The sequence below is a fragment of the Ruditapes philippinarum genome, unplaced genomic scaffold (genome assembly GCF_026571515.1).
Source record: "Ruditapes philippinarum isolate M1 unplaced genomic scaffold, ASM2657151v2 ctg2341_1_1_1_1, whole genome shotgun sequence".
Taxonomy (NCBI): Eukaryota; Metazoa; Mollusca; class Bivalvia; order Venerida; family Veneridae; genus Ruditapes; species Ruditapes philippinarum.
Window position 1 is genome coordinate 99592 of NW_026857151.1, and position 18232 is coordinate 117823.

The 18232-nt window shown below is 32.7% G+C and overlaps 1 protein-coding gene across 1 annotated transcript in view; it reads right to left on the reverse strand.

Annotated features, from left to right (window-relative positions):
• The window catches only part of LOC132748955 (C-type mannose receptor 2-like), a 28757-nt gene extending 10857 nt beyond the window's left edge, over window positions 1-17900 (reverse strand). The window contains exons 1-7 of the mRNA XM_060738619.1: window positions 17631-17900; window positions 17184-17311; window positions 15701-15834; window positions 11046-11111; window positions 8026-8192; window positions 7575-7702; window positions 6101-6228 (exon numbers count right to left, since the gene is read on the reverse strand). Coding sequence (XP_060594602.1) covers window positions 6101-6228; window positions 7575-7702; window positions 8026-8192; window positions 11046-11111; window positions 15701-15834; window positions 17184-17311; window positions 17631-17744 — 865 coding nt within the window. The 5' untranslated portion in view covers window positions 17745-17900. The remainder of the gene's footprint in view (window positions 1-6100; window positions 6229-7574; window positions 7703-8025; window positions 8193-11045; window positions 11112-15700; window positions 15835-17183; window positions 17312-17630) is intronic.
• Window positions 17901-18232: the final 332 nt, after the last annotated feature.

An 18232-nucleotide genomic window follows, 5' to 3' on the forward strand; every position in this document is an offset into this window, starting at 1 on the left:
CAAACTTCATAAAAGACTACCTAAGAATGCTACATACGAAGTTTGGTGATCATCCATCAATTAGTTCAGTAGGAGATGTGGTTAAAAGGTTTTTCTATTTCTAGCTTAAGCGACCCCTAAACGGGGTCAAACAATTAAATATGAGCAAAGTTGAGTAACAATGCTACAGACATAGTTTGGTGCTCATCCATCGATTAGTTCAGTACAAGGAGATGATTTAAGTTTATTTTTAGATTTAGCGGCCTCTAAAATGGGCCAATCAAATTAATATAAGCTTGATAAAATTATACCTAAGAAGGCTACAGACAAAGTTTGGTGATCATCCATCGTTTTATATAGGCGAAAAAGACGTTCACAGGTTTTTCTATTTTACTAAAAGGGGCCAATTGAAATGACATGAGGAAAATTTAAGTGTGACTGTCAAAAGGATGCCACAGACCAAATTTGAGGTAAATCTGCACAGCAATTTAAAAGAAGATGATTGTTGACGCAAATTAAGGGGCGTAGGTTCGAACCCCAGAAGGGGCAACTTTTTTTTCTTTTTAACATTATTTTTAATGTGTCTCTCTGATTCCTTATGGAAGAAAAAAAGGGTTTGATTTAAATTATATAATTATTGTAGGTATTTATTTGCTAAATAATGTCAAAATGTATATATGATACCAGATATTTTCAAAGTTTAATAAATAAAAACTACACGGTAAAAGTATTTTATATTTCGCATGATCAACCAATATACCTTAAAGAAAAATTAAGCAAACTTTGAAAACAGCCCCTCCTTATGGTAAATTTTAGGAATATTTTGAATAAGGCATTTTAGATAGGGAAATAGTAAAATTAGTGTTTAAAGTGGGTGGGGAAGGGTAACATTTTTATACATATTAAGAACATTTTGTTTAGAAACAAACATTTTGCTTGTGTAATTTTTTACCGGCATGTTTTTATTTGTTTCTTAACAAATGGGCAATAGAAAAACATTTTTATAATGATGATATTACAGAATATTTAGAGTTTCCTCATTTCTGAAAATAAGGCCTTCTAATGGCATAGTCATAGTTCAGAAATACATCCATTACTCATAAACCACACGGTAAATTTTATTTAATTTTGCATACAGGTGACCTTGAAGACATATAACTGTCCTATGTTGTCAATTTTACAGTTCCTTATGGTTCCCATTACCCATGGTCTACCTTAAAACTAGCCGTGCTCTGTTCCAACAAAATGCGAAAGTCGTGATCTGTATTTTCTTACAATAAAAAAGAATATATGTTAACCAGAATAAGCGTAGTGTTAATAGCGTTTAGCTTATAAGAACAGTATTTCATTTTCGTGGTTTATTTCCAATTCATTTTAAATAGTATGTATCCATTTCCTCCGTTTTAACACTATTGATTCATGTATTAAGAGTTTCATAGATGTTTGTTTTTTGCTTACTTGAAGGTAAAATCATAGATCACTTCAAACCAAATATTGTGCGTATTTGTTTGTTTGTAACTACGATTCATGTTTTTTTGTTTTTTTTTTGGGGGGGGGGGGTTGTTGTTTTTTTTTTTCATACCTAATGATAAGTAATTTATCTCCATAAGCTGACTAGAACTATGCTGAATCAAATCTGCTTAAAACTTCATGTTCGCAAGTTTTAATGATATATAACATTCCTTAAATTATCGCTTTTTCTTAGCGGACCCTCCTAATTTTAGCCTTGTTTTGTCAGCTGTTGTCGCGGCAGCAGCTGCAACAATACCAGAAGCAGAAACAGGCACAACAAGAACAACAACAAGTATACGCACTTAAAATATGAAGTTGACTTTAAAAAGTATGCTAGGTGGAGGTCAATATTTTATAGATGAAATAGGGGGTCATTATTTTATATATAAAGAGGTCAGTATTTTATAGAAGGGGGTCACTATTTTATATAAAATAATGACCAGGGGTCATTATTCTATGGGAATCATTTTACAACGTTAACACTATATTAAGTAATGCACTGCTAGATTGCCTAGCCAGCTGAGCGTTCCAGCAGAGCATTTTTTCACTATAGCTAGGAATGCTCTGCTAGATTGCCAAGACAGCTGAGTATTGCAGCAGAGCATTTTTACACTATATTTCGGAATGCCCCGCTAGATGCCCAAAACAGCTGAGCATTACAGCAGATCATTGACTTCCCTATATAAATTGAAATGCCTTTTTGCTTAGCTCACTGTTCACTGCTAACTTATCACATACATTTTTTTTTCAAAATCTTTAAGGAAAGTGAAATAACACTCATTTTATCCGGTTCCTCGTAACACATGTTAATATCTTTTTAATGCAAGTCACACTAAGTCACTTCACAAATCAATAAACATTGATGAGATCGGTATTTAAATTACGATTTTCATAATTCTACTTGATTAACTATGTCATGGTTCTAAAACGTTCCGGTTGAATGATATTTATACAATATCTAGCTGAAAACAAACAACTACGGTCGCGTGTCAATCTGTCTGACACTTACCGCCTGGCCAATCCAAAGGAAGTGTACAATACACATTGTGTAATATTATGTAATACAGGGGTAAAAAATTTAATCTTTAACAACCTGTTGTTTAATTTTAAATAACGGATGAAAAAGTCGTCAATGATACCTTAAACAGACGTTTTTGTATGCGCCTTTTGACCATTGGATTATTAGTCCTGCATATTTCTTATTATATATATCTGTTACCAATATCAATTGACGTTTAAAGTTCTTACCGCTTTAAGTCATCCCAAAATTACTGTTTTCTGGTTGATATAACATGGAATCACGACTATTAAAGCCTTAAAGAATCATACACTGTTGTCAATTTTATTGCGCTTTTGCCCTACGCAGAATGCGCATGCGCGAAATGCAACATTGGTTGCTATGGAAGAATCGTATTGTAAAAAGGTCTATTTTACCATTTAATTGTTTCATAGCAATATGTACTTTAATTAATCTTTGTCAATATTTCTCCATAAATGTGGTGCTATCTGTCAATCAGACTCCATAATTATGTGTGGTTCTAAATGTCAATCATTCTCAATAAATGTGGTTCTTACTACAATCACATTTATCAATCAGACTCAATAAATGTGGTTCTAACTGTCAATTTTTCTCGATAAACGTGATGCTATCTTCCAGTCATACTTCATAAATGTGGTGCTATCTTCCAATCATTCTTCATAAATGTGGTGCTATCTTCCAATCATACTCCATAAATGTGGTGCTATCTTCCAATCATTCTCCATAAATGTCGTGCTATCTTCCAATCATACTCCATAAATGTTGTGCTATCATTCAATCATACTTCATAAATGTGGTGCTATCTTCCAATCATACTTCATAAATGTGGTGCTATCTTCCAATCATACTCCATAAACGTGGTGCTATCATTCAATCATAGTACATAAATGTGGTGCTATCTGTCATTCAGACTCTATAAATGTGGTGTCACCTGTTAATCAGACTCTATTAATGTTATGCCGTCAATTAGTGTCCATTTCATTCTATTTACGTGGTGCTATCTGTCAATAAGACTACATTTATTTGAAACAACTATCCGTCAATCAGACTCCATAAATGTGGTGACCACTAGTGAGTACCATCAGCTCTTCATCTGAAAGAGTCAGTACACATTTTCTAAATTCTAAAATTATAAGACAAAACAAACCATTAGAAAAAATAGTAAAGATGGACAAAAATTATTGCAATTATAAAAGAAACATAAAAGTTGGAGAAACTGACAACTTACCAACTATTCTCAACGACTCGTCAAATTGCATTCATTCTGTTCCGACTCACCTTCTAAAGTGTGTGTGTGTGTTTAAGTTTATTTATTCTCGGCGCCGGAATAACCATAAGTCCGAAATTATAGCATCCTTGCCGATCCACTACGGTAGTCTCAACGGGGACGTCTTTTTTCAAGCAGAATCTTCCTGTAGCCCATTCCTCGTTCGTTGGTGGTAAAGGAGACGACATTACTGTCAAGCATCAACATAACAAAACGGCCTTCGTTAGCGCCAACCCTCCAGAGTTAGGCACGACAGGTCAACCAATCACATCTGATACTTGAGATGACTTGACCTTGACCTGCCGTGTGCCTTCTCCGCGAGGTGCACGCCTCTGGAGGGATTTGGAGAAGACCTTCTAAAAGTTCACAGCTTCTCAGAGTACATCTGTCGCGCCGGAGTATTATATCGCAATGTAACACAAAGCTGTTAAATGCCTCGACTTTTGTTGCAATTGATCAATCGTTCGCAGTTTTCTATGAACTTACGAAGGAGTGTATGTCTGCCTAAATTTCCATTAATTTATAATATATTCTTTTAATTCGCATTTGAAATTTAGTTTGGCTACTTAGAAAATATGTTTTGATAATTTCGCTATGAAAGTATCAAAATTTAATATAATTTTACTTTTCAGAGCAAGAATTAGTACATCTATACATCGAATGAAATAAATTTATCGCTTTCCTGATATAATCAAAGGGCTTCAAGCTCTGTGGTATTTTTTGATCTTTGCAATCTAAATCGTACAGTATATGTATGTATTTTCCTGTATAAGTTTAATTTGAAATACTATAATTCATCTTGTAGGGCACCGAGTTGCAGCGACTGCGTTTAGATTTTCGCTATAACAGTTTGAGTTTGATACATACGGAAGTTTTCATGACCAGAGTTTCTAACTTGCATTATGGAATCATTTATGACAGCCACACTTTATCGTTGCATATCGTGGCTAATTCCTTAAGAAAGAATGTTAAAATCGCAAAAAATACTTTAAAAAAACAACAACAAAAAAACAAAACAAAAAAACACACAAAAAACATGAGTTGCCTTGACTGGGATTTGAACCCCCCAGACCTCTCGCTTCCTAAACGAGCGTGTTACCCCTGGATAAAAAAAAGTCTGAAGCAAACTACATTATTCTAAATTAGGGCTTGTAATCCTTATTAATTTCGAGATACTTTGATCACGGTAAACCTGTTGTTTAACACTGATGTAAATGATTTAGCAAAAATCATCTCGCCCAAACAGTCCAAAATGAATATACTATATTATATAATATTTCACTACTCTTAGTGTAAACGCGCTTAAGGTAGAACGCGACACTTTGCGAACTTTCGAGTAGCGTCTAGAACATTTGCATGCAAAAAGTTGACCATATTTCTGATTAGGTTCCGTTGATTTTATTTCAATAGTTTCAGCCAATTTTTGTACACACGGCGTCAAAGTTGATCATCAAAGCCCGTTTTTGAACATGACGTCGTTGCGTATCCTTGGCAACGGTTACGGGTATTTCAAGGCCATTGGCGGATAAAATATCTTAAATTTTACAGCATTGGACGGAAATTATTTTTTCCTTTAAGCAGATATAAAATTTATTGTTTTACGCCGAAAATTGTTTGAGTAATGGAAAGAAAATTGTTAATTTTGTGTAAAATTTGACGTTCAGTTTAGCCGCATTTTTAGGCTTCAAATCGGCTCATTAAAAATTCCTGAAATAAATTTTTGATTTTTTTCTTTAAACGTCCTTTAAAATGTATACTTAGTCAAAATAACTATAAAAATTAGGGGGTCACCGACTCAAATTTTTACGTTGATTAAATTATCGGGTGCTTAACTTATAAGACCGTTACTTATGGTAGAAATTGATTGTCGATCGTCGACTGCCTAAATTCGTCCATGTCCTAGAGTCAACATCCTTACTTTATTTTTCAGAATGTCTAAATAACAAAGTTTCATTTAGGCGATCACAATAATCCGAAACTTTACGGAAATAGCTGAGCAATATTCATTGATTCCACGTAATTTGTGACTGAGCATTTATTAACAATTCTATAAACCAAAGCTACTTTTAAACTTTGAATGCGGTATAATTCGCTGGATACTTGTAACAAAATAAAAATATTTCTTTCGTTTGAGCTGTTCTGAGAACTACTTTTGTTGTTAGAATTGTCGGGAAGCGCTGTTCCTGAGATTGAATGTCAGCATTGTATTTCCTGATCTGCGATCAAAAAATACAAAAAAAATGATATTTTAAGGTACATAAGATAAAAATATATGATTAAAGCACTTTTTTGGCATTAGTTACCTTTAAATTGTTCACATATGTAAGGTTTCTCTTGTTCGCATTCCGCTTCTTCCAGTGTTCCTTTGAAAGTAAAAAGTCCACATTTTCCTGGTTTGCTTTGAAAACGCCCCGAACCAGCGGCCCATTCACTGAAATATATTGATCAATATTATTTTTTAACCAACTGGAAATGTCAGTTTCCATAAAAGAAAAATGAAAAAGAAGTTCATATATTTTATTATCCGATTGCTCAGTTGCTAATTTCCAAAGTCAAACTCAAAATTGTTCTGTATATTTAGCATACATATATGTGCAAATATAAAAACCCATACAATTATGAAGAAATAGTTCTAAAGTATAAAGTATGAAATATATTTTATTAGAAATTAATTATACATGCAAGAATATCTTTAACAAAATGAAAAAAGGATATTTCTTTTGTATACAGTGAATAGAAATGAAATAGAATAGTCCATTTAATTAATATTTTACATACAATAGCATAAGTTTATTTGTCTTAAGCATCAAAAGCTCTTAGACATAAGCAGATAATTACATAGTCAATTACATAGTCAAAGTCAAGTCAAATAGTTTATTGTCATAAACATTTTACACGTTCATCGCCAAGTTTTTATGAATGTAGGTTTATAATTCAACATAAAACATTGCATATACAATTACAAATTTAGTAATAAATACATGTACAAAACATACATACTATTTAAGTACAGAAAAGTATGGTGATGGATTTAACATAGCTACATAATTACAAGTAATAACAGTGGGAAAAAAACAATAAATTAAATACGCTATTCATATAGTGCAATTATCTACAAATACGTAATTATAATTGACTGAAATAAACAATTATAAGTAGAGATACAGAAAAAAAATCAGAGAAAAGCATTGTCTTATTTCATATCTAACATAAACCTTAAAAAGCCTTTTGTGTATAGAGGAAGTTTTATTATATCAAGAGCAAATTTCTTAAGTATTGATTGTTTGATTCAATAGTTCTTTAAATTTGCTAGGATTTTCGTATGAGTATTTCCTAACTCTTGTATGAAAATCGTCATATTTTCTACTTTTCAGAATGAAATGGAACTCTCCTTCTATGTCAATGATATTACAATATCCTTTTTCTTGGAAGTTGCTTTCCTGAGTGTATTTACCTTTTCAATCAATAAATAGTTTGGACATAGCCTTATTTTAACGATTACGCGTCTGTATATTTTTTGATATTCAAAATAATAGACCTTTCCATCTCATTGAAAAACAAGTACAGGGTCTATTAAAAAATGAAAGAGAATAATTACATTCCTTTCCATGTATTTAACTTGAAAAGTTTACTTTTGCATTACCTTTTTCTGTGTTTTTATTTACATCCTATTTTAGTTTTGATAAGTTATTGTTAACAGAGTAACACATTAAAAAATAATGCATTTTATAACCATCAAGTATATAAATCTGTGTAAATCAGTTAAAACGAACGTACGGTATTTTTGCATATTTCTCGTCATTATCCAACCACAGCCATGAGTGTCCAACTTCACGTATTCCAATCCACCACTGGAGTAAGTCCCTACTACGTATATGTGCCCTCACTAAAGGATTCAACTTTCCCTGAAAACATGCAAAGACTCAAGTAAATCGAACTCATTTTGTCACCTCTTACAACCACGCACGGTAAAACGGTGGTTGCAATTCTGATGCATCAGCTCGTAAAGGCTACCATTCAGCCTTTAAGAGGCATCAGTAAATTTGGCTTTTCTGAATGCAAAATGATCCGTCAGTATGAATCTGACTGAAGGAACAAGTCTATAGAACGACTTGTTTTTTTTTGTCGTCATTGTGACGCCATCATAATTTAATGCAATACCCAGTAACTGTGCAAACATAAGGGAACAATCGGAAATTAAACATTCATAAATATTATAAGCACTTACATTTTCCTCATTGCCGTTAACACTGAGAAGGTCAGCATTCATACTAATACAGGAATCGCGAGCTTTTTGCCAAGTTGAAAATGGCTTCGCTATCATGAACTGAACACACGTCCTGTGAAGTTTTTCCCATGGCAGGTCGCACTTTGGTCCTTCAGTGTCGGCAGAAACTGCAAATATATATACATGTGTATAGATGTATACGGGTGTCAAGTATTTAGAGATATTTCAACTCTATAACATAATCTGCACGTGTCAACTCTATAAGAGAATCTGCACGAGTCAACTCTATAACATAATCTGCACGAATCAACTCTATAAGAGAATCTGCACGAGTCAACTCTATAAGAGAATCTGCAGGTGTCAACTCTATAACATAATCTGCACGAATCAACTCTTTAAGAGAATCTTCAAGAGTCAACTCTGTAACAAAATTGCACGAGTCAACTCTATAAGAGAATCTGCACGAGTCAACTCTATAACATAATCTGCACGAGTCTATTCCATAAAGGAATCTTCACGAGTCAACTCTATAACATAATCTGCACGAGTCTATTCCATAAAGGAATCTTCACGAGTTAACTCTGTAACATAATCTGCACGAGTCAACTTTATAAGAGAATCAACACGAGTCAACTCTATAACATAATCTGCACGAGTCTAATCTATTAGAGAATTTGCACGTGACAACTCAATAAGATAATCAGCATGTGTCAACTCTATAAGATTATAAGCACGTGTCTACTCAATAAGAGAATCTAGACATGTCAACTGTATAACATAATCTGCACGAGTCAGTCAACTCTTTAACATAATCTGCACGAGTCTACTCTTTTAACATAATCTGCACGAGTCAACTCTATAAGAGAATCTGCACAAGTCAACTCAATAAGAGAATCTGCACGAGTCTACTCTTTTAACATAATCTGCACGAATCAACTCTATAAGAGAATCTGCACGAGTCAACTCAATAAGAGAATCTGCACGAGTCAACTCTATAACATAATCTGCACGAGTCTACTCTATAAGAGAATATGCACGAGTCAATTCTTTTAACATAATCTGCACGAGTCAACTCTATAAGAGAATCAACACGAGTCAACTCCATAAGAGAATTTCCACGAGTCAACTCTATAAGAGAATATGCACGGGTCAACTCTGTAAGAGAATCTGCACGAGTCAACTCTATAACATAGTCTGCACGTGTCAACTCTATAACATAATCTGCACGAGTCAACTCTATAAGAGAATCTGCACGAGTCAACTCTATAAGAGAATCAACACGAGTCAACTCTATAACATTATCTCCACGAGTTTACTCTATAAGAGAATCAACACGAGTCAACTCTTTAACATTATCTCCACGAGACAACTCTATAAGAGAATCAACACGAGTCAACTCTATAAGAGAATCTGCACGAGTCTACTCTTTTAACATAATCTGCACGAGTTAACTCTATAAGAGAATCTGCACGAGTCAACTCAATAAGAGAATCTGCACGAGTCTACTCTTTTAACATAATCTGCACGAATCAAGTCTATAAGAGAATCTGCACGAGTCAACTCAATAAGAGAATCTGCACGAGTCAACTCTATAACATAATCTGCACGAGTCTACTCTATAAGAGAATATGCACGAGTCAATTCTTTTAACAAAATCTGCACGAGTCAACTCTATAAGAGAATCAACACGAGTCAACTCCATAAGAGAATCTCCACGAGTCAACTCTATAAGAGAATATGCACGGGTCAACTCTGTAAGAGAATCTGCACGCACGTGTCAACTCTATAACATAATCTGCACGAGTCAACTCTATAAGAGAATCTGCACGAGTCAACTCTATAAGAGAATCAACACGAGTCAACTCTTTTAGAGAATCTCCACGAGTCAACTCTATAACATAATCTGCACGGGTCAACTATATAACATAATCTGCACGTGACAACTCTATAACATAATTTGCACGTGTCAACTCTATAAGATAATCAGCACATGTCAACTCTTTAAGATAATCAGCACGTGTCACTCTTTAAGATAATCTGCACGTGTCAACTCTATAACATAATCTGCACGAGGCAACTCTATGAGAAATAAGCACGTGACAACTCTATAAGATAATCAGCACGTGTCAACTATTTAAGATAATTTGCACTTGTCAACTCCATAAGAGAATCTGCACGAGTCTACTCTATAAGAGAATCTACACGTGACAAATCTATTATTACATAATCTGAACGAGTCAACTCTATAAGACAATCAGCACGAGTCAACTCTCGTAGGATAATGTGCACGTATCAACTCTATAAGATAAACTGGCAGTCCTTTATATCAGTGTTCTTTTCTACATTATGTATATAATTATACATGAATATGAAGTTGAACTGAATGTCTAGTGCGTAGGTCATGGTAAAGTATCAAATATTTTATGAAAATGAAGTTGCTAATTACGACAAAATCATACAGGCATACTGGTCTATATCTTATTATAGATTATTGTGCATTTTTTCTTCGTTATAATGTAATTTGATTTAAAGCAGCACGTCTCAAAGATTTCTGTAATTTTTACGTAAATTTATACGAATGCTACAAATGAGTTTAAAATATTGTCAAGCGTAAAAATTACGTGATTAGTCTGATATTTTATTCATATCTGGGGACGTGCCCCTTTAATACCAAATTGGTATATATTACAATTGTAATGACATATACGAGTAAGTATATTAGCAGTACTATTTACAGTAATTACAAGACAGTAGTATGTTTGATAAGTAAAATAGGGTTGACATTTTGTATATAATAGTACTTGAATTAATACAATTAGGCAAAAGATATATATATATATATATATATATATATATATATATATATATATATATATATATATATATATATATATATATATATATATATTATATATATATATATATATATATATATATGAGAAAGAAAATTTCCAGATGCGGGGTGTTTTCCTATATGAAACATTTTTTGTGGTACCTTTCTAATGTTTTCTAATGTTTACCTGAACTTCCATCCTGCGTTTTATCATTTTCATAAGAATCTTGGTAATCAATTGGCTCCGGTATATCTGGAAGAAAAAGTAAAATGATTTTATAATGATCAACATAATCATTGTAACGTTATGCTGTAAAACCAATCGTTTATTTAAATTGACATTAAAACGCCACAAAATAACTATTTTGGGTTAATGTGGTATTTATATATATATTCTTTTTTATTATAATTTTGTTTTGGCAAATTGAAACTTAGATTAAGGTAGACCATGGGTAATGCATTACCTTCACTTTGAAGAGTAGTCAAATAGGTTAAAATCGGTTGCAAAGGACGTTGAAATTGAGGGGCGTGTTTTTTTTTTCTTTTTTTTTCTTTTTAACATTATTAATGTGTCTCTCTGATTCCTTATGGAAGAAAAAAAAGGTTTGATTTAAATTATATAATTATTGTAGGTATTTATTTGCTGAAGAATGTCAAAATTTATTGCAAATATGATACCAGATATTTTCAAAGTTTAATAAGATAAAAACTACACGGTAAAAGTATTTTATATTTCGCATGATCAACCAATATACCTTAAAGTAAATTAAGCCAAACTTTGAAAACAGCCCCTCATTATGGTAAATTTTAGGAATATTTTGAATAAGGCATTTTAGATAGGGAAATGGTAAAATTAGTGTTTAAAGTGGGTGGGGGAGGGTAACATTTTTATACATATTGAGAACATTTTATTTAGAAACAAACATTTTGCTTTTGTATTTTGTTACCTGCATGTTATTATTTGTTTCTTAACAATGGGCAATAGAAAACCATTTTTTATAATGATGATATTACAGAATATTTAGAGTTTCCTCATTTCTGAAAGTAATCCTTCTAATGGCAAAGTCATAGTTCAGAAATATATCCATAACTCATAAACCACACGGTAAATTTTATTTAAATTTTGCATACAGGTGACCTTGAAGACATATAACTGTCCTATGTTGTCAATTTTACAGTTCCTTATGGTTCCCATTACCCATGGTCTACCTTAAAACTAGCCGTGCTCTGTTCCAACAAAATGCGAAAGTCGTGATCTGTATTTTCTTACAATAAAAAAGAATATATGTTAACCAGAATAAGCGTAGTGTTAATAGCGTTTAGCTTATAAGAACAGTATTTCATTTTCGTGGTTTATTTCCAATTCATTTTAAATAGTATGTATCCATTTCCTCCGTTTTAACACTATTGATTCATGTATTAAGAGTTTCATAGATGTTTGTTTTTTGCTTACTTGAAGGTAAAATCATAGATCACTTCAAACCAAATATTGTGCGTATTTGTTGTTGGTTTGTAACTACGATTCATGTTTTTGTTGTTTTTTGTTGTTGCTTTTTTTTTGGGGGGGGGGGTTGTTGTTTTTTTTTTTCCATACCTAATGATAAGTAATTTATCTCCATAAGCTGACTAGAACTATGCTGAATCAAATCTGCGTAAAACTTCATGTTCGCAAGTTTTAATGATATATAACATTCCTTAACTTATCGCTTTTTCTTAGCGGACCCTCCTAATTTTAGCCTTGTTTTGTCAGCTGTTGTCGCGGCAGCAGCTGCAACAATACCAGAAGCAGAAACAGGCACAACAAGAACAACAACAAGTATACGCAATTAAAATATGACGTTGACTTTAAAAAGTATGCTAGGTGGAGGTCAATATTTTATAGATGAAATAGGGGGTCATTATTTTATATATAAAGAGGTCAGTATTTTATAGAAGGGGTCCCTATTTTATATAAAATAATGACCAGGGGTCATTATTCTATAAGAATCATTTTACAACGTTAACATTATATTTAGTAATGCACTGCTAGATTGCCTAGCCAGCTGAGCGTTCCAGCAGAGCATTTTTTTTACTATAGCTAGTAATATAAATGTGGTGCTATCTTCCAATCATACTCCATAAGCGTGGTGCTATCATTCAATCATAGTACATAAATGTGGTGCTATCTGTCATTCAGACTCTATAATTGTGGTGTCACCTCTTAATCAGACTCTATTAATGTTATGCCGTCAATTAGTCTCCATACATGTCGTGCTATCTGTCCATTTCATTCTATTTACGTGGTGCTATCTGTCAATAAGACTACATTTATTTGAAACAACTATCCGTCAATCAGACTCCATAAATGTGGTGACCACTAGTGAGTACCATCAGCTCTTCATCTGAAAGAGTCAGTACACATTTTCTAAATTCTAAAATTATAAGACAAAACAAACCATTAGAAAAAATAGTAAAGATGGACAAAAATTATTGCAATTATAAAAGAAACATAAAAGTTGGAGAAACTGACAACTTACCAACTATTCTCAACGACTCGTCAAATTGCATTCATTCTGTTCCGACTCACACCTTCTAAAGTGTGTGTGTGTGTGTGTGTTTAAGTTTATTTATTCTCGGCGCCGGAATAACCATATGTCCGAAATTATAGCATCCTTGCCGGTCCACTACGGTAGTCTCAACGGGGACGTCTTTTTCAAGCAGAATCTTCCTTGTAGCCCATTCCTCGTTCGTTGGTGGTAAAGGAGACGACATTATTGTCAAGGCATCAACATAACAAAAACGGTCTTCGTTAGCGCCAACCCTCCAGAGTTAGTCACGACAGGTCAACCAATCACATTTGGTACTTGAGATGACTTGACCTTGACCTGCCGTGTGCCTTCTCCGCGAGGTGCACGCCTCTGGAAGGATTTGGAGAAGACCTTCTAAACGTTCACAGCTTCTCAGAGTACATCTGTCGCCGGAGTATTATATCGCAATGTAACACAAAGCTGTTAAATGTCTCTAATTTTGTTGCAATTGATCAATCGTTCGCAGTTTTCTATGAACTTACGAAGTATGTCTGCCTAAATTTCCATTAATTTATAATATATTCTTTTAATTCGCATTCGAAATTTAGTTTGGCTACTTAGAAATTATGTTTTGATAATTTCGCTATGAAAGTATCAAATATAATTTTACTTTTCAGAGCAAGAATTAGTACATCTATACATCGAATGAAATAAATTTATCGCTTTACTGATATAATCAAAGGGCTTCAAGCTCTGTGGTATTTTTTGATCTTTGCAATCTAAATCGTACAGTATCTGTATGTATTTTCCTGTATAAGTTTAATTTGAAATACTATAATTCATCTTGTAGGGCACCGAGTTGCAGCGACTGCGTTTAGATTTTCGCAGTTTGAGTTTGATACATACGGAAGTTTTCATGACCAGAGTTTCTAACTTGCATTATGGAATCATTTATGACAGCTACACTTTATCCTTGCATATCGTGGCTAATTCCTTAAGAAAGAATGTTAAAATCGCTAAAAATACTTAAAAAACAACAACAAAAAATAAAACAAAAAAACCACACAAAAAACATGAGTTGCCTTGACTGGGATTTGAACCCCAGACCTCTCGCTTTCTAAACGAGCGTGTTACCCCTGGATAAAAACAGTCTGAAGCAAACTACATTATTCTAAATTAGGGCTTGTAATCCTTATTAATTTCGAGATATTTTGATCACGGTAAACCTGTTGTTTAACACTGATGTAAATGATTACGCAAAATCATCTCGCCCAAACAGTCCGACATGAATATACTATATTATATAATATTTCACTACTCTTAGTGTAATACGCGCTTAAGGTAGAGCGCGACACTTTGCGAACTTTCGAGTAGCGTCTAGAACATTTGCATGCAAAAAGTTGACCATATTTCTGATTAGGTTCCGTTGATTTTATTTCAATAGTTTCAGCCAATTTTTGTACACACGGCGTCAAAGTTGACCATCAAAGCCCGTTTTTGAACATGACGTCGTTGCGTATCCTTGGCAACTGTTACGGGTATTTCAAGGCCATTGGCGGATAAAATATCTTAAATTTTACAGCATTGGACGGAAATTATTTTTTCCTTTTAGCAGATATAAAATTTATTGTTTTACGCCAAAAATTGTTTGAGTAATGGGAAGAAAATTGTTAATTTTGTGTAAAATTTGACGTTCAGTTTAGCCGCATTTTTAGGCTTCAAATCGGCTTATTAAAAAATTCCTGAAATAAATTTTTGATTTTTTTCTTTAAACGTCCTTTAAAATGTATACTTAGTCAAAATAACTATAAAAATTAGGGGGTCACCGACTCAAATTTTTACGTTGATTAAATTATCGGGTGCTTAACTTATAAGACCGTTACTTATGGTAGAAATTGATTGTCGATCGTCGACTGCCTAAATTCGTCAATGTCTTAGAGTCAACATCTTTACTTTATTTTTCAGAAAGTCTAAATAACAAATTTTCATTTAGGCGATCACAATAATCCGAAACTTTACGGAAATAGCTGAGCAATATTCATTGATTCCACGTAATTTGTGACTGTGCATTTATTGACAATTCTATAAACCAAAGCTACTTTTAAACTTTGAATGCGGTATAATTCGCTGGATACTTGTAACAAAATAAAAATATTTCTTTCGTTTGAGCTGTTCTGAGAACTGCTTTTGTTGTTAGAATTGTCGGGAAGCGCTGTTCCTGAGATTGAATGTCAGCATTGTATTTCCTGATCTGCGATCAAAAAATAAAAAAATGAGATTTTAAGGTACATAAGATAAAAATATATGATTAAAGCACTTTTTTGGCATTAGTTACCTTTATTAAATTTTTCACATATGTAAGGTTTCTCTTGTTCGCATTCCGCTTCTTCCAGTGTTCCTTTGAAAGTAAAAAGTCCACATTTGTTGTCTGGTGTGCTTTGAAAACGCCCCGAACCAGCGGCCCATTCACTGAAATATATTGATCAATATTATTTTTTAAACAACTGGCAATGTCAGTTTCCATAAAAGAAAAATGAAAAAGAAGTTCATATATTTTATTATCCGATTGCTCAGTTGCTAATTTCGAAAGTCAAACTCAAAATTGTTCTGTATATTTAGCATACATGCATGTGCAAATATAAAAACCCATACAATTATGAAGAAATAGTTCTAAAGTATATAGTATGAAATATATTTTATTAGAAATTAATTATACATGCAAGAATATTTTTAACAAAATGAAAAAAAAGATATTTCTTTTGTATACAGTGAATAGAAATGAAACAGAATAGTCCATTTAATTAATATTTAACATACAATAGCATAAGTTTATTTGTCTTAAGCATCAAAAGCTCTTAGACATAAGCAGATAATTACATAGTCAATTACATAGTCAAAGTCAAGTCAAATAGTTTATTGTCATAAACATTTTACACGTTCATCGCCAAGTTTTATGAATGTAGGTTTATAATTCAACATAAAACATTGCATATATACAATTACAAATTTAGTAATAAATACATGTACAAAACATACATACTATTTAAGTACAGAAAAGTATGGTGATGGATTTAACATAGCTACATAATTACAAGTAATAACAGTGGAAAAAAACCCAATAAATTAAATACGCTATTCATATAGTGCAATTATCTACAAATACGTAATTATAATTGACTGAAATAAACAATTATAAGTAGAGATACAGAAAAAAAATCAGAGAAAAAAATTGTCTTATTTCATATCTAACATAAACCTTAAAAAGCCTTTTGTGTATAAAGGAAATTTTATTATATCAAGAGCAAGTTTCTTAAGTATTGATTGTTTGATTCAATAGTTCTTTAAATTTGCTAGGATTTTCGTATGAATATTTCCCAACTCTTGTATGAAAATCGTCATATTTTCTACGTTTCAGAATGAAATGGAACTCTTCTTCTATGTCAATGATATTGCAATATCCTTTTTCTTGGAAGTTGCTCTCCTGAGTGTATTTACCTTTTCAATTAATAAATAGTTTGGACATAGCCTTATTTTAACGATTACGCGTCTGTATATTTTTTAATATTCAAAATAATAGACCTTTCCATCTCATGGAAAAACAAGTACAGGGTCTATTAAAAAATGAAAGAGAGATATTACTTTCCTTTTCATGTATTTAACTTGAAAAGTTTACTTTTGCATTACCTTTTTCTGTGTTTTTATTTACATCCTATTTTAGTTTTGATAAGTTATTGTTAACAGAGTAACACATTAAAAAATAATGCATTTTATAACCATCAAGTATATAAATCTGTGTAAATCAGTTAAAACGAACGTACGGTATTTTTGCATATTTCTCGTCATTATCCAACCACAGCCATGAGTGTCCAACTTCACGTATTCCAATCCACCACTGGAGTAAGTCCCTACTACGTATATGTGCCCTCACTAAAGGATTCAACTTTCCCTGAAAACATGCAAAGACTCAAGTAAATCGAACTCATTTTGTCACCTCTTACAACCACGCACGGTAAAACGGTGGCTGCAATTCTGATGCATCAGCTCGTAAAGGCTACCATTCAGCCTTAAGAGGCATCAGTAAATTTGGCTTTTCTGAATGCAAAATGATCCGTCAGTATGAATCTGACTCAAGGAACAAGTCTATAGAACGACTTGTTTTTTGTCGTCATTGTGACGCCATCATAATTTAATGCAATACCCAGTAACTGTGCAAACATAAGGGAACAATCGGAAATTAAACATTCATAAATATTATAAGCACTTACATTTTCCTCTTTGTCGTTAACACTGAGAAGGTCAGCATTCATACTAATACAGGAATCGCGAGCTTTTTGCCAAGTTAAAAATGGCTTCGCTTTCATCAACTGAACACACGTCATGTGAAGTTTTTCCCATGGCGGGTCGCACTTTGGTCCTTCAGTGTCGGCAGAAACTGCAAATATATATACATGTGTATAGATGTATACGGGTGTCAAGTATTTAGAGAGATTTTAACCTGTTATATCTATACATGTATATTATATTCATTAGATTATTGGACACATTTTAGAACCAACAAAAAATACGAAAATGTAACGTTCGTGTTTAAGCTTCAAACAAACTTGAAAGGGCCATTTTTAAAATCAAGATATGTTATTTGTATTGTGTACAATGCTTCGTCCTTGAAGTCAAGTAAGTTTTGTCTTTATTATATGTGTCATTACTACTACAAGTATATTCATAATTATATTATTATTATCATTATAAACTTATTTATCAAACATGAAAATTAAATATTTCTTGATCAACCACTCTCAAGCAGTTCATCCTCTACAATGATTTGATATAATAAAGCAAAGGTCATGCATAAAGCTACCAATCACATTGT